Here is a 19,848-nt window from a genome sequence, read left to right as displayed (position 1 = left end):
GACCAGGCTGCAGGGGTCCGGGGAGCCAGAGCTGGACCATCTCCAGACTCTCGGGGCGTCCCACGCTCCAGGAGGCCCCGATGGCCCACCCAGAAACGCAACCTCACCCCCCACCCTCCGGGATCGCAGGGGCTCGGGCACCTTCATCCATCCCGTTGAGGAGCTGATCCAGGTAGCTTTCTCCGTAGCGGCTCTTGTGTTCCTTCCAGACGGAGCCGTTTTCACTCCGCAGCACCACGAGCTCACGGTCCCCGCGGCCGGGGGAAGCAAAGTGGGGGATCTCCACGATCACAGGGCTGAGGGGACCGAGCGGACAGTGGGGAGGTGCATGGAGGCAGGTGTGCGAGCCGTGCGGGCGGGGGGCCGGGGGCTCGGCAGGGAAGGGCAGGCAGGCAGGGGAGCCAGTTCCCGCCTGGAGGGAGACGGTCCCCACTTGCTGGCTGGTCCTGCCAGCTGAACAGACCTGGCTCAGGCTCCTGAGATGCCCCGAGGCCCGCCTCGCTCTCCCCAACCCCCCCTCTCCTCCCACAGCCATGTGGCTGAGACGCAGCAGAAAAGCCTGCCCTTGGACCTGATCCCCAGAACCTGCCTGACGTCCTGAGCCAGGGGACCCCTCTGAGCCTCAGCTCCATCCTTTGCCAATCGGCAACAATGACGTCTCCTTGGGAGGACAACTTTAGGTCCACATTTAAAGGGGAAACCAACATGAAAGTGGTTTGCAGCTGCCTTATAATCAGTGGATGAAAGCTCGGTGGTGGGGGTGGGGGGACGGGCCATGGACAGAGACAGGAGGGCAGGGCCTCTGGGGTAAGGCCTGTCCCAGAACACAGCCCAAGGTGCCTGAAGGCTGCAGGGCTCAAAGGAGAAGCCCAGGTACTGCAGGAAATGTGAGGAGCCGGCCCCTGACCAGCAATCTTGACCTCGGGGGCAGTGCTGCAGGGCTGTCTAATAAGACTGTTTCAGAGCGTAAATAATTAAACCCCGGGGGCCCCCAAAGTTGCTGTCCCCACCCCCCCTCCAGTGTCACACAAGCTCTGAGGGTGTTAAGCCCCATCTGAACAACGCACTCCTTCATGTATCTAGAAAAGGCGGTGGAAGGAACACAGTGGACACAGAGAGAGAGGATGGGGGCTCCAGGCTGGCCTCCTGTCTGCCCTGGGCTGGGCGGGGGCCGGGTGGGCACGGTGGGGCAGGGACAGCTCAGGGACACGGGGAGTGGCCTCTCACCTCAAGAACTGGACCCCCGTGGGCCCCAGCGCGATGACCCTGCTGGCCAGGCCCTCCTCCTCAGCCAGCGGGGGCGGCGTGGGCAGCTTCTGAGGCTTCACGAGGCGGCAGGTGATGCGGGTGGGCGCCGCGCACGTCCGCGGCGGGACCACCACCCGCAGGCCGTTGTGCCGGCTGCCCCGCATGGAGCCCCCGCGGGCGTCCACCATGAAGCTCACCAAGAACCTAGGGCACAGCGGGTCTGTGTCGGCATCTCCCGGGCGAGTGGGGCAGGAGCCACCAGCCCATCCCGGTCCCCGGCCGCTCACCCTGTGTGCACGGGGCTGGCCACCGGGCTGATGTTGTCCGAGGTCTCTGTGGCTGGGCTGCTGGGGATGAGTGAGTCTTCGTCATACTCCTTAGATGCCTGCAGAGGGGAGAAAGGCCGGCTGTCCCACTGTCCCCAGGCCACAGCCGCTGGTCTCAGCCAACAGACATGGAGCAGGGGAGGGAGGCTGGGAGGCTCAATACCAGAAACCAACAGCTCAGAGGCAGTACTCCTGCACTCATCACCAGCCCACTGGGCCAAGGCACACCTGGACCCTAATAGGAGACCCCAGGACAGAGCTTCGGACGATGGAGCAAGTCCTCACTCCCGTCCAGCTTCAGTCTCCTGCATCCCCAGTGCAGCCCCGACAGGCCCACGCACTTCAGCATCCCCTCAACGTGGAACCTGGGCTCCATGCAGCCTGGTTTCACACTAGAGTTGGCGCTGGACCCCCATCCCTCCCCTACGAGCTGTCTGGCACTAGTCCTGGGGTACCGAGGTGCACAAGAGGAACAGAACTGACCCTCGTCCTGGGGGCTCCCTGTTTCCTCATCTCCAATGGGACCGACCCCCACTTGCCGTGATGCTGTAACTTTGGGGCCACGGGACTGCCTTGCCCCAGTCCTCATCCATCACAAGGACTCACGAAGCTAGCAGTTCTGGATCCGGCCCTGGTCCCCTCTGGGTCGATGCTCAACTCTGCTCTCGCCCCTGCTCCCACACCAGTCTAGACGCCCAGGTCCCTCTCCTTCACTGGCTGACCCTACTTGTATTTCACATCTCACCTCCTCTGTGAACCTTTCCCGTTGACTCTGATCTGGAAGAGCTTCCACCACACAGCTGAGCCCTTCTGCATTCACTCTCCCTGCATCCTGGGTTTACTATGTTCACAGGCCCAAGCCCCCTCCCCAGCTGGACCATCTGCTCCCACATCCTCCCACATAAGGCCCCCAGCAGGGTGCACAGCGGGATCCAGGAAACACCTCCTGACTCAAGGGCATGACTTAAGCAAAGGGTCAGAGAGCCAGTGGATCAGGGAGCCAGTGGATCCAGGACTACTCAGTTCATTTCATCACCAGCTCCAGCAGCATCGAGGTGGGGGGATGGGTCACAGCAATCCCAGGGCCATAACTGACCAGATCCCCCAAATGCTGCCCGGGGTGAGACACCTGCATCACACCATTCTGATGTGCCCTGGGGACGGCGTCACAGCCACCTTTTCCCTGCGCCACCTTTGGGCCCAGGGCTACGGCCGCTGCTTTCAGACAAGTGCCCTTCAGTGGCGAGGAGGAGACCAGCTTCAGCTGGAAAACCGACAACCCGGGCTCAGTTATCAGGCCCCCGGGCTGTCATCTGCAACCTCCAAACACCGCATGGCTTTCTTTTCTGTCCTACGAAATCCCTTTGCCTGAAGAAAATAAAAGTACCAAGTGGCATAAAATTAAACCTAGAGAAATTCAGTTGTTTTAAACTATCCTGCCCATGTGGGGGGCAAATTCAGGTGACACCCAGCGAAGCCACAAAATAGGCCACTATAATGAGTCACAGCCCACGCTGGGAAGAGCTCTCTGACACCCCTGTCTTGTCTGTGTGGGTATTTTAAGCTCCCAGTGATCCCTAGATGAAGGTGAGTCAGAAACTGTCCTCTTTTTCCTGGATGGGAAAGAAAAGGAGTTCAGAGTTCCAGGCTTGCCCTCAGCTCCTTTTCTGGCACCGAGGCCCCCATGGGTGCAGACGGCATGTGGTGGTGACAACGTGGGCTTTGGAGCCAGAATGTCTGGCATCAGGTCTCAGCCTCAGTCGTGGCTGGACTCGCGTCAGAGCGTTTCCCACGCCCTCTGAGACACGGACCATTAACAGCTGGAATAATAAGGCCACGGGCAGCGCAGACGCCACAAACAACACGTGGAATCCTGCTCCGCAGGGCTTGGTAAATGCTACACGCTTCCATCCGTTAGGTCCTGTCCTACTGCAGGGCATCCCAGAGCATCACAGTCCCCGGGCACCTGCTCACTGCAAAGAGGAAGTCACAGAAAGGACGCTTCCTACCTGTTCTGGCTCCTCGGGTCTGATCACCACCGTCTCGGGTGTGACGCATGGGATCCGCGGGATGGCTGGGGATTCCACCCTGTGCGCCCGGAACATTGGGAAATCAAGGGGATGCGCCTTCGGAGAAGCCCCCTCATCTTCCACGGGAGGTCTAAGCGAAACACTTCTGTACCCCCAGAATCACCTATCCAGTCCGACCCCCTCACCATCGCCGGAAGCCCCACCGGCAAGCATGGTGCATCTTGGCCTCCATACACTGACCAGCCTCCTCCCTTGGCCTCCATGCCTTTCCCCAGAGCCTGACTGTCCTTCCCAACCTCGCTGAGCAGAAGGACTCGCCTCCTCCAGGAAGTCTTCCCGAGCTCACCACCCCAGTTCTGCAGACTTGGACCCCCTTGTTGAGGGAACCCTCACTCTGACCATAACATCTTATCCTCCATCACAACATGACCGCTTTTGGTGTGTATTTTGATCCTACCTAATGGGTGCTTCGTGGTCAGGGTCTGAGTCTCTGATGTTCAGTAAATACTAATTGTAGTTTCACTTGCCCTTGTCCCACTGCCCTGCTTTGGACAAGCCATGGGACCAGGCTGGCACGTGTCTGTCTTTTCAGAGACCACCGAGGGCTCAGGGTTTCTACAAAGTTGTTGCTTTTAGATTTATGCACAAAATATCCATGAGTGCCATGGACCCGGGTTCGAAGAGCTCAGAGCATCATAGGGAGGAATGAGAAACATGTTCCGGGCAGACCCAAATCCTTCGTGGGTTTTCCCTAATGGATCGGCCAATGGAGGGATGTGGTTGGCATTTGAGCTCAGCCTGGCAACGGTTTCTAGTGGGAACCTCCCTTCATAGATTTTTCTGGTGAGAAGCTGAGAGGGGGAGGGGCGTGGATAGGAGACTGTGAACAAGGAGGGGGAGGAACATGGGAAGCAGGGATGCTGGAGAGGACAGCGTGCCGGAGGGGAGGCCTCTGTCCCCACCTGGCGCTCCGGGTACAGAGCCAGCTTAGCCTAACGTGGCCTTCGTGGGACCTCCCTGGCTCTGAAATCCTTCTGCAATGAGTCCCAGGGGTGGACCTCGGCCTCCCACACCATAAACGCTTCTTACACTTGGTCCAGCTTCGGCACGAAGTCCAGCAGCTCTTTCTCTTCATCTACTTCCCTGGAATCCTGCTTCTCAGCCTTGGAGCTGACAAGTTCTTCCCCTGAAACCACACAAGTTTCCGTAAGTGAGCGGATGGAGATCCCCTCTTTCTTTTGGAAAACGTGCTTTCCCCGCGCCTCCTCTCAATGCTCGTCCCTGAGGAGCGGAGGCAGGTCTCTGGTGCTCGGAGGTGGGACCATGAACAAGGTCTTCCACCAGCCCCGTTCCTCCAGCCCTGGCACCTGGAGCCGGGCAGCCAGCCCTGACATCTCAGTCTGCACCAGGCTTTGTAGGAGAAAAAAAGTAACAACAAAAAAACCAACCAGGAAGCACTTTCTTTGCCTGACAAGTTCCACTTCAAAACACCCTTGTAGGGTGTGCAGTGACACCAAAGAAAGAGGTGTTTCTGTTCTTGCCCACACCACACGCTCCAGAAGAAGAAACCACCGTGGAACGGAACCCATCTATTCTGAAAGGCTCTAGGGACTTCTGTCACCACGGTGGCGGGAAACCTCATGATTTCCTGAACCCATCACAAGGAGGCTCAAACTATGTCTGCAGCCCAGACCTCTGCCTCTCCGTTTCCCTCTCCTTTTCTGAACTGGGGTTGGAGCCCTCGACCTGGCAGGGCTGTTTACTGTCACTCGGCAGGGCGTGTCCCGGGGTGTGATCTGGCGCCGACAGGATGGAATCACGACAGCTCATGCAGCTATGGTCACAGACACGGTGGCAGGGGTACAGACACACACATGGACCCGCGGGAGCTGCCTGCCAGGGCATGGATCTTATGGGTGGACATTTCCTGTTTTAGTCAAGCTCCGATTGTTAGCGGTCAGAGCAGGGTGGAAAGCATGGATGGATTAGTGAGAGCCTGGATCGCTCGGGGTGAAATGCACTCATGAGAAAGGAAGGATCACAGGGAACAGAAAGTGTCTCATACCCATTATAGTTATATGAGCGGTTCCTGGAAAGCAAAGAAGAGTCACGTTTAAGGAAGGACAGGATTGAACTCAGTTCAAGCGAGACACATCTCTAACACAGGAGAGCGCTCACCATCTAGGTGACAAAGCTCTACAGCCACCGAATTACCAGGACGGAAGGGACATAATCCAGTCCAGCTCCCCCTTTTATATGATAAGGCTTCTCTTCCAAGAGGAGACACGCTCACTTGGGGCAGGAAAAATGCTACAAGGACTCGGCGGCTCATGGATGGAGAAACTGTAGCAATTTCATAATGGATTCCTCCCCAAACTTACTGACCCGCTAGGTGGTCAGAACAGCAGCCTATTATTAAAAGGAATTCTTAACAGATTTTAAATATAACAGCACAGGGAACGCATCAGGTGGAATTTTATCACAGTTCCTCATGGCTCTGAGAGCTGATCTGAGTAGAACTGCACTCCACATATGATATATGCAGACACACGTGTCTTTATGAAAATTTGTGGGATTTTATATTTTAACCTCTGAGATGCAGGGTTCCTTCTCCTAAAATTACACTTCAGGGGCATTTCTGATAATGGACCACATCTTTAGAAAGAGGTTCTGTCCGGCTGCACCTCAGATGGCAGGACGTGGGTTACGTGGCAGCGGGGGGAGGTACCCCAGGGTTTTCGGAGCCCTGACTTTACCCCGACGTGACGCTCATCCCAGACTGTACCTTCATCTTCAGAGACATCCAGGATCTCATCCACCGTCTCAGGGAAGCTCATCCGGTGCTTGTCACTGACAGACTAAAATGAGAAAAAGCAGAGAATTCAACCCAGAGTAGTGGGCCCTTCCATGGAAGTAGCACTTAGCTGGCTATGACTATGGAGACAGGAAGGAGATGGGAAAGGAGGTTTGTCCCAAATGAAGAAAATCACAGGGAGGCTGGGGTCCGGAAGGAACCAGAGAGGGACACAGGAACCGCCAGCCTCCAGTTCCCTGTCCCTGCCCCCAACCCCATCTGCTGCGGCCACAACTCCTCCGGCCACTAGGTGGCAGTATAGCTCCGCCTGAGGGAGGAGGACCACCCCTACTCCCCTCCCCCCACACCCCCCTTCCGCCCATCTTTTGGCGACGAGCTCCCTGCAGGAGTCCCAGAACCCCAGAAGGCGCTCGGCTTCCCGGGGTATCTCACGGGGCTCCCTGGCTGTCAGGCTGTGTGTCCCCGATGGGGGGCTGTTCAGGGGAGGAGCGGACGTACCACGACACTGGTTTCATCGGTGACAACCTTGAGCACGTCTGTTACGGAGATGTAGCCCAGGCGCCGGGCTATGGCCAGAGGTGTGGTTCCATTCTGGGGACAACAGCAGACGGAGGGCGCGATCAGACCTACCCCCTGATACAGGCCAACCTCACCTTAATTCCAAAGGGCCTGCATGCAGCCCAGAGCACGACCCCTGCACACATGTGTGAGCCCAGACGTGTGGAGCAATGCTGCCCCCAAAGGCGGGGTGCGGCAGTGAGGAGGTGGCGGTACTTCCCTCTGCAGCGCTGGGTGCGGGGGGGCCTTGACCGAGAGCAGGGGATCTTTCCACCACAAGCCAAGAGCAGCCGGGGGTGGGGGGCAGCAGGAAGGTCGGGGGTCAGGAAGGCACCAGGGGCGCTTGTCGGAACAGGAGGGTCCGAGGGAGTACAGCTCACGGCCCCAGTGCCACTTCTCTGGGTGTCAGTTACTGAGTGTTAAAATCCTTAAAATAATCCACACACTTCGTGACTCTTTTCAGGCCAATCGGGGATCCCAAATCACCAAAAATAGAGGTGGGGCATGTTTCTACCCTGATTTTAAGAGGAAGCGCTAAGTGAAACTAAATTGACGATGAGGCTTTAAGTTCCCCAGATCCAGGATGTGCCCCACGCAGATTCAGCCCCATCCACGGTTAGTTTCAGCAACCACACCGACAGTCAAAGGTCCACGCACTTTCCAAGCGGCCATGGAGAGAACTTAGCAAATCTGACAATCACATCGGCAGGTGAGGAAAGTCACACTCAGCAGTGATCACCGACCCCACTGAAGACCCCAAGTTCCCCCCAACATCATGAACCCCCACCGAAGACATTTGGTTTTGTCCACTCACACCGTACTGAGAGCAGCTTCACAAATTTTAAAAAGGGTTTTGACATCTAACTTTCAGTCTTCCAGAAAGACAGACTGATCACAGCACCCCACGCCCTGGGGAGCCGGGGGCGGCTGGTGCTGCAGCCCGTCCAGGCCCCAGACCCGCAGTAGGATGGGCGGTGCCTCCATCATTCAGGGCTGCCCATGAGAGCCATTCTCCGAAATCAGGAACCAGGTGGGTACTCACCGAGCTGACCTCGTTTGGGGAAGCACCGTTTTTGAGAAGCAGTGTCACGATGTCTGTATGTCCTTGCTGAGCTGCCTGGTGCAAGGGGCTGTATCCTAGCTGTAAAGCGGGGTGAACATCGGTCAGCATCAGTGAGCTGGGAGAGAAAACCCTGCCCACCTGCTGCAGAGCCTGTCCGTCTTCTCCGTGTAACGTAAAAAAAAAAAAAAGGCATTTCCCCATTTCTTCCTCCAGGCTTAAAGTGTGGCCAAGTCCCCAGTGTGCCCAGAGTAACCCCAGCTGACTCCGACTTTGGCCCTCGGGTCAGGTCTCAGGCGTTCCAATACCTTGGTCTTGGCATTGACGTCTGCCTGGTGCTGGAGCAGAAACTTCACCAGCTTGATGTTTCCATAGTGACTGGCCACGTGGAGCGGGGTGTAGCCCATCTGGAAAGGAAGAGATGCGAGTCGGTGACCAGCAGGGCGCCCGCTGGGGACACTGGGAGCCACTCTGAGCTGCACGCGAGTGAAACCCTCATGATCACGGTGGTCAGGGGAGAACGGATGAGGGGGCGCACTGGGAGGTCGGCAGCAGCTGTAAGGATCTGTCACCAGCCAGATCCCCCGGGGGCGGGGAGGGAACAGAGCCGGTGTCGGACAAGCCAAGTATGAAATGATGTGAGAGTTCCCAGGGGAGAGGTCAAGTGGGTGATTGCAAAACTGATCCTGTGTCCCAGAAGGAGGTCAAAGCGAGGCGGCGCCTGTGGGGAGTTTGAAGTCTTGGGGCTGAGCGAGGTCACTTAGGATAAATGCAGAGAGAAAAATGTGGGGCCCACGGACTGAGGCAATACTCTGAGGGAGCAGCAGAGAGGTGGGAGGAGAACCAGGAGAGACCCATGTTCCAGAAGCCGAGAGAGGTGATTCCAAGAAGAGAGAGGCCCGGTGCTGGGCAGGGGCTCCGATGAGGACAGACAGTGGCCCAGAGAGCACTGCCGACCAGGACAAGAGCAGAGACGCAGACTTATTTCCACGGGAGAGGTGAAATCCTATAGGAAACAGCCCCAAAGGCCATCCGGGTTACTGAGCTGTAGCCTAGATGGGATTTATAGGAACTGGTCATTGCCTGGAATGAGTGGACTTTGAGTATCTGTTCGTTTGAGCTCTGGCTGCAAGAGGGTCATTTTCAAGGAAGGGTCATGTTCCGCTGAATAGTTTGATGCTCCCTCTAAAGGCTGACAAGCCAAGGTTCTCAGGCTCCTGAGTGTCCCCGGGGAGCTGGCGCCCGATCCCAGATGCCGTCTTGACCCCAACCCTGCAGGCTGGACCTGGAGTGATGGGGTGGCTTCGGGACCCCCAAGTTCTAACCCACAGCATAGGGTCTCTCAGGGCAGGACCCCAAAAGATGACACCTGGCCCACAAAGAAGCCTCCAAGATCCAGAACATTCTTGGGTTTTAAGCAGATCCCTGTTGAAGCTGCAGGCAGCTGGGGATAAAATATGTCTCTAGGTTTTTCTCAGGGAGGCTTCAACTTCACATTGTTGGCCGATGCTCCTGTGGGACTGTGGAGGCGGCTGGAGCTGGGGCTGGTCACTCTGTCCCTTCTTTTTACCACAGTTGCCTTGCGGTGAAAAGGAACACAATGTCGCTTCTTCCAGGAAGCCTCCTCCTTCCAATGGAAACACCCTCTCCTCTCTCTGTGCTCCGCATGGTTCACCAGTGTCTCCCTAACACCGGACATCACACCCACTCTCCCTTCCTGACTCTTACCTCACCTGCAGGTGCCCGAGACAGATTCCAGTGTGTGCTGTGCACTGGGTTTTCCTCAACCACCCCCCAAGAGCTCCCCGCACACAGAGGGTGCAAAGACCAGCATTTATTTAGCCAAATGCTGGAATAAAAGCAGCTAACCTTTCGAGAGCATCCAGGGAGGCCTGACACTTTAACACCTTGCTCACGTACAACAGGTCTTGGAATCACAATTAAACACGCCTCTGGGTTTCTCACTACAGAGGCTCACAGGTCTGGCCGTCTTTTCAAACTCCCCACTAGGAAGTGGGACCATTGGATTAGCATCTTCCAACGCCCCTGCTACCCCTAGGAAGTGGCAGATAGGAACATGCCCTGTGTCCCCGGGTCCTGGGGGACGAGTGGGGGAGGCCGGCCCCAGGCAGGACTGTGGGTACGGGGGTGGGGTAGGGGGAAGCCCACAGGGACAGACATGCAGGCTGCCCGCCTTACCCGGGTAGTGGCATCCACCGTAACGCCATGTTTGATCAGCACGTCTGCCACTGGAACGTGGCCTTCCTGTGCGACCAGATGGAGGGGAGTGAGTCCACTCTGGAAAGGAAAAGAAGTTCATCGATGTGGAGCCAGGAAAGGGTTCCAGGCCACACGGGAAAAGCAAACCAGCCGTGGGACCTTGGGCAAGCTCTTCCAGCTCTGGGCCTCCATCCCTCTCTAGAACAGGTGGCTGTGAGACTGAATCAGAGGTCAGTGATGGTTTCCGGGAAGGCCCAGACTCAATATTTTAGGCATATATCTCTGTTGCAACTACCCAGCTCTGCCGGTTGTAGTGAGAAAGCAGCTCAGCCAATAGGAAAACGAATGGGCATGACTGCTTTCCAATAAAACTTTATTGACACAAACAAGCGTTGGGCCAGATCTGGCCCGCAGGCCGTAGCTGGCTGACCTCTGAACCAGCTGGACCTTCTGGTACTTCCCAATGATAGAATTTACTATTTCCATGATTTGAGGTGAGCTTCCAAGCTGTGGTTTGTTTATCAAGGAAACAGGGACTATCACTGACCTATCTCAAGGGCAAAGTCAGGCTCTCTTGGGAAAACACCTTATAAAGCGCGCGATGTCCCATTTAAATGCAGGGTGTGGTTAGCACATCACAGCCAGTGCTGGCCTGTGAAGAGGATGGAGAATTCTGCTGGGACTGAAAACACCATGTTCTTGGAGTTCTCATCACAGCTTTCTCATGAGGGACGTTTAGACTGTGTTTGGTATGTGCGCACTCACTCAAAAACGCCAGGAGAGTCTGCTTTCCCCTGCTCCCTACTCAAGACAACTTACTAACCATGGGGGCAAACACGGCTGAGGTCCTTCTGCAGTTGGAGGCAGTGGGCAGGACCTGTCCCCTCCCCAGACACTCCACTCACCCTCCTCTGCCTTCTGCACTTGCCCCCAGGGTTAAGGGGAAGCCAAACCCCTTCCCCGCTGATGCCTGTGCAGGTGGGTGGGCGAGGCTGCCCGTATAAGGACAGGAGGTCCTAGGTCGGTCACAAGCCTCCAGGCACCTGTCTGGGTTGTCTTGTGTGTGGGTCAGTGGAATGTCCCCAGGACAGGGCACCACCGTCCTCGTGGCTCCATACAGAGCTCACTTGAAATGGTACCAGGAAGGAAGCAAGCATCCCACCCAATACAGAGAAGTTCCCTCCCGGGGCCACCTGTCCCAGCTCGTACCAAAAAAGCCAACGCATCCACAGGTTTTCAAGCAATCTTCAGTCACCCTTAAAATGCTTGCCTTTCTGAAACGTATTATGTTCACTTATCACCTGGAGAAGTGGTTCCTCCTGTCATATGATTCCATTCATATAAAATGCCCAGAATAGGCAAATCCATGGTGACAGAGTGTGGATTAGTGTTGCCAGGGGCTGGGGGTTTGCGGGAAGCGGGATATGGCAGCTAATGGAGATAAGCTTTCCTTTCTGGGCAGCGGGGACGGAAATGTTCTGAAGTTAGACAGCCATGGTGTTGGTCTGATTCTGCAAATACACCAACACCATTGATGAAGAGCCCAGTTCAAGAGGGTGAATGTTACGGGATATGAGTTATATTTCGATAAAACTGTTATTTAACCAAAGAAGTGACTCTTCATCTTGCCTGGGTCAGGCATCCCTTTGGAGAAGCTGATGAAAACCATGAGGTCCTCAGCCGGAAGACCACTCAGGCACCCACCCTCACACGCGTGGTGTGCACCGCAGGAGGCTCCCCCGCACACGCCAACAGTCCCTGGATGGAGAACTCCTGGTTTAGTGGATAGGCCGGCATTTTAAAAAAATGCCTTCCCCCCAGAAAAAAATATTTAGTCCCAACTTACTTAATACATTCTGAATGCAGACCTTGGCTTATGTTTCAGAAAGCATGCTGTGGGTTTTAATTTTTGCAGACTCTTGAGTCATTCCAGTAGTCATTTTGGTATCAGGTCTGCTTGGGGCCCATGTGATCTTGGAATAACCTTCCTGAACCTGTTTATTCATTTGCAAAACTCAGATAAAACCTACACTGGGCTCTTGTGAGGTTCACACACGTGCACACACACACACACACACGCATCCCCCCAATTCAGAACCCGGGCGCACAGCAGGACTGAGTCACCAGCACACCTGCAGACACCGAGTTTACCTTGTTACCCAGGTTCCCGTTGGCCTGTCTGGAGAGCAGCAGGGCCACCATCTCCGCGTGGCCCTCCTGGGCAGCCAGGTGGAGGGGTGTCACTCCCTGCACCGACTCTGCGTTCGCCAAGGCCCCGTACTGCAGCAGGCTGCGGGCCACCTCCGTCTGGTTCTGCTTGGCGGCGATGTGCAGAGGGGTGTAGCCGTTCTGAAACAGAAGGAGCCGCCCGGGGCCTGGTCACGGGAGTGCTGTGTTGACAGTCTGGGTGCGCGCCTTACCTTTTAGGTCCTCCTTTGAGGGGAGGGCCAAGCCTGGCTCTTGGGCTGCTGGACACCCACTGAGCAGGGCTGGTGTCACCAGGGATGGCCGCTTAATTAAACCAACCACCCACCTGAGTCCCTCTGCCCTGGAGAGAGCCAGCAAGCGCCATGTACCCATTCTGTCCACCTATGTTCTGTTATCTTGCTCTGCCAACTGCTCTGCCCGAGGTGCTCTGTCCCCAGCAGACGCTAGGATTCAGCGAGGCAGCCGCCGGAACAACCAGCAGGCTGGATGCGTAAGTCAGGCTAGATTCGTAAGTAAATGAAAGGCTCCCACGTCCTCTTTCCTCCAATAAGAAACAGCACCTCCAGGCAGTTCACAGAAGAAAAGGAACAGAGCCAGACTTCTTTCCCTGTGTGGCTGGGCCAATGGCCTCTCCCTCGCCCCGGATCTTGCCGGCTTCCAGCAGGTGGTGTAAAAGGGTGTGGAGTCAGTCTTGGATCCACTGAAACCGGTCGTGTAACTGGGGGCAGGACAGTCAGTGACCTCTAGGCTTCCTTTCATATTTTTTTAAGCCATTAGAAGTGGACAGTCACACCTACTTGCTCTTAAACTTGCTGAATGGATCAAACATGATACGACATGTGAAGGTGCTTTCCAGAGTTAAGATATAAAAGCCACAAGCCTGCGTGTGGCTTTGCACTGGCTCATGAGATGGGCTGAGCCCATGGTGAGGTGACGGGGCTTGGCCCCCGGGTGAACCAGCTCTGTCACACGTGCCGTCCGCCCAGCTGGCTTTCCTTTCCCCGTCGTTTCGGTCAGAAGACTTTCTCGATGAAGGAAGCAGGGTCCGCGTTTGCCTTCGGGAGCGAGCCCCGTATCCCGCTGCGGGCAGGTGACCGTCTACCTTGGTCATCACTGTTGGGAACCACTTCCAGCTACATTATCCCTCTCAAGTTCCACCACAACCACGTATGCGAGAAAGGCAGGCATCTTTATTACTCCCCCCCCCCACCTTGGGGGTAAAGAAGCCAATTCTCTGCAAGGCTTACTGTCTTTTCTAGTGTCAGACAGTCAGTGAAACAGCAGAAAACCCAAGCCTGACCTCGTGCCCCAGATTCCAGGTTCCTTCCTCTGGAGCAGGGCTCCTCGAGTTTCAGTGTGCCTAAAGCCACTCGGGATCTTGTTAAAACGCAGATTCTGACTCAGGAGGCCCAGGACCCTGCATTTCTAGCAAGTGCCCAGGTAATGTTGATGCTGCCAGCTACCCTTTGGGTAACAAGGCCCCAGAGCATTCAGGGCCAAGGGGGATGCCAGGCCTGAGGACCTCTGGGCGGGACTCAGGACTGTCACTGGCCCACCCGGTCCCAGAGCAGATGGCGTAAGACATATGGTGTCCCCACCTTGGCCAGCATTCTTCTGGCCATCCCAGAGAATCGAATCTCCCCTGCCACCAACTGCCTTCCTGTGGAAACCATTCTGATTCTGCCAGGATCCACCGATCAGCAAAAGGAAACAGAAAAAAGGTGGCCAATCCATGCAGTAAATTCCCAGTTTTATAGTATTTGGGGTGCAGGGTGAGATCCAGCCACAAAGTGGATCTTACAGGGAAGCAGAAAGTTACAATTTACCCAAGAATTAAACTGAGTAATAAAAATCATTCTCTTTGAACAATTAGGTTAAGACCATTCATTCCGGTACATCTCCTTTTGAGTTTGCTTTTGTTACGAGAAAACGTTAACCCAACGTGGGTTGTGTTCCCATCACAAGATTGGCATTTCACTGATTATAAAATTAACTCAACACAGTAAGTTTCGTTATTGTATCAAAAGGGAGCAAAGAACAGAGGTGCGGTTCAGTTGATCAAGCCTGAGATCTGGACTCATCTCCAAAGGGAGATGATTTCTGAGTATCAGAGAATCTTCTGACGTCAGAGTCGAGCTTCTTTTTGCCTGAGCAGCACTTTTCAAACTTAAATGTGTGTGAAACCATGTGGGATCCTGTTAAAGTACAAATTCTGATTCGGAAGGTCTAGGGAGGCCCTGGACGCTGCATTTCTAACAAGCTCCAAGTCAGGATGAAATGGGTGGAAGCAGGTGCCCACCTCAGTGCCCAGTGCCTGGCCAATGGAAGCGAGGACTGTTAGGACTTCTTTTCCTGCACAAAGTACAGTACCTTGAGCAATCTGAAGCCTACTCATGTCAGTATAATTGGAAGTCCAGGCCACGTGGGCATGTCCGCGCTGGCAAGGACAGCATCCTGTCTGGGTACCCAGCAAGCTCGCCCTGGAGGTGGCACAGGCTGCCCAGCGAACCCCCAGTTAAAACTTGAGATGCAAGAGCAACTGTCAGTCTCAGAACTGGCGCTGCCCCTCTGAGCTTCCCCGAAACCAGGACTACAGGGAATGAACCACCCTCTGCAGGTGACAAGGGGCAGCTAAGCAGGAGAGTCAGGGAGAGGCTAGGGCAGGACGGAGAGGGACGTGTGCCAGTAAAAGGCTCCTCCTCCCCAAGGAAATGAGCTCACCCAGAGGAACGCACCCGCTGGAGAGAGATCTGCCTAAATGTTAAAACAACATTAGCATCAAAATTAGAAAGGGGCGGGTTTGGTTTGGGTGCAGAGAGATTTGCATGTGAAATTCTACAAAATTGCCAGACGACTTCGGAAACTATTTTTTGCCATGGAAACAAAACCCATCTGTACAGGGTTTGTGCTTGGATAAAGCTCTCTTTAAATACCATGCGCCTGGCTCCGGTCTCTTTTATATAAGGAGGGGGGCGAGGAGGAGGGGAGTCCAGCTTTTTATTTTTAGAGGCAGGAGTAAGTCACGTCCTTAGCAGGGCTACGTGCTGTCTACACAGTGATGTGGGCTCTGGTACAACAGCGCGGGGACTGGAGCCTGGGGAGACAGGGTGTCTGGGAGATGCTGTGTCTGCAGGAAAGTGATGCTGTAAAATTCAGATGAGCATCCGTTCTGGGAAGGGAAGGCAAACTGAAGCCGGCACTGACTCTTCCCTGACTCTGCTGCGTCCCCACTGAAGTCGGCAGGTGCTGGCTGGAATCACACACGGACCCCCTCCCACTGTATGGCTGAGCACTGGGGTTCGCTCTCCCAGAAACTGGTAAATTAGCCTCTGTTTTTTCTGCATCTTGGCTGATCATCTAAAGGTGAGCTCAGGGACCACGTGTGTCCTTTGCATCTCCCCACCCCTCCTCTGCGCAGCCACCAGCCCCCCATGCTCCCCTCCCCTCACAGACCCTGCAGACCCTCTCATCCCACAGGGGGCAGCCTGTCCCAGAAGTGATCCTCGCGACCAGCTTTATCCCCTCCTCCCCCACCCTCCACTCTTACATAAGCCCCATCAACGAGCCCACAGCTCTGAGCACCGCATCCCAGGGGCTGGCGTGAGGCTGGCACTTGGACACACCTCACCGCGTAACGAACGTATGTCAGAAATATCACCATCCCAGAACCTGAGCTCATGAGAGAAACAGATCTGGGGGGAGATTATTCTTGTTTGAGATAAGTTCCTTGTTTTCAGGTTCTGGCAAGCTCACCCCCAGCCCCGAATGTATGTTCTCGAAGTGTGGCCCCTGTCCCGGGATCCACCAACATGTTGCACGTGACATGCTGACACAGCCTAGGGGACACATTCGTGGTGCGAGATGAGGTCCACCTCTGTGAGGTGACCTGTTCAGAAGAAGCGTCCCCCCCTTCCCGCCCGACTCCCCCAGGAGAGGCCCGCACACTGCAGGTCGTGTCTGCAGAAGGGAGGTGAGACTGCCAAGGAGGAAGAAAAATGGAACACAAAACCCTTCGACTGCTTCTGAAACAGCCCTCCCTGCGCAGTGGTGGGCGGCTGGGGGCACGGGGGTCCTGGCGTGGGGACCGGGGAGGCTTACCCAGGCCGGGCTGTGCGGGGAGCCACCCCGGGGCAGCAGCAGCTTAACGATGTCCAGGTGGTTGTGATGCACGGCCACGTGCAGGGGCGTCAGGCCACTCTGCGGGGAAGACGGACAGGAGGCTGGCCATCAATCAGGGGATGTCACCAGACGTCCCCCTGGCTACAGGCAGCACCACTTGGGGACCCGGATCACTCCTTTTACACAACTCAGATCTAGTTAACAGTCATCCCAGGGCCAGCTGTCATCTGAACTCACTGAAGAACACGACAGCCAGACCCGGGGCCACCTCCTCAGTCCGGGGGGCCTGGTGGGGCAGCGTAATCAGTACCCCCATTCAGGGGCCACTGGGTCATTCTAGAAGGGCAAGCTTTCTGTCAGTAAGATCAGTCTTCCCAAAGGCCATTCTCCCTAGGCGGCCGGCAGCTCAAAAGACTGACAAAGTCAGCTGAGGCAAGAGATGCCACCCACTGGTCTACAGGGGACCTTCTGTCCGCGCCTCCCTTCTGAGCGGGGAGGGACAGTCAAACTCACTTTTCCAGCTGCATTTGGATGTGCGTCGTGCTCCAGGAGCAGCTCAGCCACCCGCACCTTCCCGTACTTTGCCGCCACGTGGAGAGGGGTAAATCCTTTCTGAGGAGAAACACAGGCTGTCAGAACCATGGGGAGCCCCAGCTGTCCTCCCCCAAGAAAAGGCCGTGACACAGGAGGTGTCCCACCTCGTCTGGTGTGGGGACACCGGTGGAACAGAGGGGACGAAACCTCTGATCCCTCCAAGGGGCCCAGACCCCAGGAATCAGCAGGCTTCCTCCACCGCTTGCCCCCCACCCCCGCCCCTCTGGTGATGGAGTTAAAACCAACGTGTGTTGCTTTCTGACTGCCAGCTGGCTGAGAGCAGGGGTTGGGTCATAATCCTTCTGTATTCCAGAGCCTGTCTGGTCTGTCCAGAGCAGGTACGGAACAAACAGCTGTTCGGCGGTAAATGGATGAAGGGTGGGGGGCGGGGGGGTGGAGGAGAAATGACAGCCACCACCTTTCTGGGGAAGGACCGGACACACCAGGCTCACAGATGGTGGCCAGTCCTGTGGGTACATCCTCTCACCTGCCGGCAGTGCAGTGCAGTCAAGACAACACAGAGGACCAGGCGGGAGGCCCCTCCCCTGCCCCAGGCCCAGTGGGGACCAGCCCGCTGCTCCAGGAGAACCCAACGAGGAAGGCTGTACCTTGGTCATGCACGCCTGGGATGCGTCCTTTTCCAGAAGGGCCAGCGCCGCTTCCACGTGGCCCTCTCGGGCCGCGATGTGCAGAGGGGTGTGCCCGGCCGTGGTGGCCAGGTTGGGGTTGGCATTATTCTCCAGCAGGAGTTTCACCATGTTCGTGTGGCCGATGCGAGCAGCACAGTGGAGCGGGGTCTGGTCGTCCTGGACCCCGTAGCAAAAACAAAGAACCGGGAACACTGAGGTTACCCGACCCCGCTCTTCATTTTACAAAGAAGGCAGGTGAGGCTCAGAGAGGTTAAGCGACTTTCTCAAAGCCACACAGCTAGTAAGAGGAACAGCTGAGATTCAAAGCAAGTCTCTGAGTTACGGAAACCAACATGTTCTCTCTTATTTAATCCTATAACAAACCCTTCAAGTTAGTTATTATTTCTACTGAATTACCCGAAGGCTCAGGTTTCCCATCTATAAACTGGGAATATGATATTGACTTAACAGGGCTCTCGTTAGGATCAAGCAGATAGCGTAATAAGATGTTTCACACGTGTCTGGCACAAACTACACGTTGTGGTCGCTCTTACAGGCAGACCTTGGAGATACTGAAGGTTCGATTCCAGACAGATCACCACAATAGAGTGAGTATCGCAATAAAGCGAGTCAAACTTTTTTGTTTCCCGGTTTATATAAATGTTACGATTACACAATATTATACTCTATTACGAGTGCAATCACATTACGTCTAAAACATACATACCTTAATTAAAAAATACTTTATTGCTAGAAAATGCTAACCATCTAATGATGCAGGGTCGCCCCAAACCTTTGAATTGTAAAAAACACACTGCAAAGTGCAATAAAACAGGCAGGCTGGACTGTCTCCTGAGTCCTGCCGGAGCGTCCGCCCGTCTCTCTGTCTGAACGTCACTGTGGTTTTCTCTACTCCAGAGGTGGCGGGGAAGTCAGAACTTGGGGAGGGGAACTGAGAGACTTTTCTCCCCACCCCTGCCCTTCCCAGTTTCTGCTGGAAGCTGGTGGCTGTCAGAGGATGGGGTCTCTGTGTTACTGGGCTCTGGTGGGGCCTCCCTCATGTGGCTCAAACACAAAGCCTATCAATTGGCAAACTCGGCAGCTATTCTTTTTAAATTTTTTAAAATTAAAGTATATTTGCTTTACAATGTTGTGTTAGTTTCTGGTGTCCAGAATAGTGATTCAGTTATACATAACATATATACATATATATTTCTTTTCATATTCTTTTCCATTATAGGTTATTACAAGATATTGACTACAGTTCCCTGTGCTACATGGTAGGACCTTGTTGTTTATCTGTTTTATATATAGCAGTGTGTATCTGCAAATCCCAGACTTCTACTTTATTGCTCCAACCCACCTTACCCTACTGGTAACCATAAGTTTGTTTTCTATGTCTGTGAACCTTAAGTTTGTTCTCTATGTCTGTGACTCTGTTTCTATTTTGTAAATAAATTCATTTGTGTCATTTTTTTAGATTCTACATATAACTGATATCATGATATCTATCTTTCTCTATCTGGCTTACTTCACTTGGTATGATAATCTCTAGGTCCATCCATGTTGCTGCAAATGACATTATTTTATTCTTTTTCATGACTGAGTAATATTCCATTGTGTATATACACCACAATTTCTTTATCCAATCATCTATCAACAGACATTTAGGTTGCTTCCATATCTGGGCTGTTGTAAATTGTTTCTATTCTTACACTTTCACTCATCCAGCCCCTCAGAATCACCTTTTACAACGAGGGGGAATCTTCTGTATTTAGAGCAAGTAATTCCTGACTGATTTCACTGGCAACGCTTTCTTCAAAGAGTCATTTCTCTTCTTACACTGTGATTGTACCAACAAGCAACATTTCAGTCCCTAAACACTGCTTCTTGGCCTTTCATTATCCTAAAGACACACAGCTTTAGGATGTAAGTATATCTCTGGCCTCCTCAGAGCCCTGCAAACCAAAAGCTGAGCACCTAGCACAACCACAGGGAGGGGTTATGAGGAATCTTGGCATCACCTGCACTGCAGCCCGGC

At 54.6% G+C, this 19,848-nt stretch overlaps 1 protein-coding gene across 1 annotated transcript in view; it reads right to left on the bottom strand.

Annotated features, from left to right (window-relative positions):
- LOC102533706 (ankyrin-1) overlaps window positions 1–19,848 on the bottom strand; it is a 76,452-nt gene that overhangs the window by 21,452 nt on the left and 35,152 nt on the right. Inside the window, 14 exon segments of the mRNA XM_072950113.1 lie at window positions 142–296; window positions 1,228–1,452; window positions 1,536–1,633; window positions 3,584–3,662; window positions 4,694–4,790; window positions 6,390–6,462; window positions 6,918–7,010; window positions 8,020–8,118; window positions 8,346–8,444; window positions 10,237–10,335; window positions 12,409–12,606; window positions 16,564–16,662; window positions 17,098–17,196; window positions 17,787–17,984. Coding sequence (XP_072806214.1) covers window positions 142–296; window positions 1,228–1,452; window positions 1,536–1,633; window positions 3,584–3,662; window positions 4,694–4,790; window positions 6,390–6,462; window positions 6,918–7,010; window positions 8,020–8,118; window positions 8,346–8,444; window positions 10,237–10,335; window positions 12,409–12,606; window positions 16,564–16,662; window positions 17,098–17,196; window positions 17,787–17,984 — 1,711 coding nt within the window.

The sequence above is a fragment of the Vicugna pacos genome, chromosome 26 (genome assembly GCF_048564905.1).
Source record: "Vicugna pacos chromosome 26, VicPac4, whole genome shotgun sequence".
Lineage (NCBI taxonomy): Eukaryota > Metazoa > Chordata > Mammalia > Artiodactyla > Camelidae > Vicugna > Vicugna pacos.
This window is presented reverse-complemented; position numbering and strand designations above follow the sequence as displayed.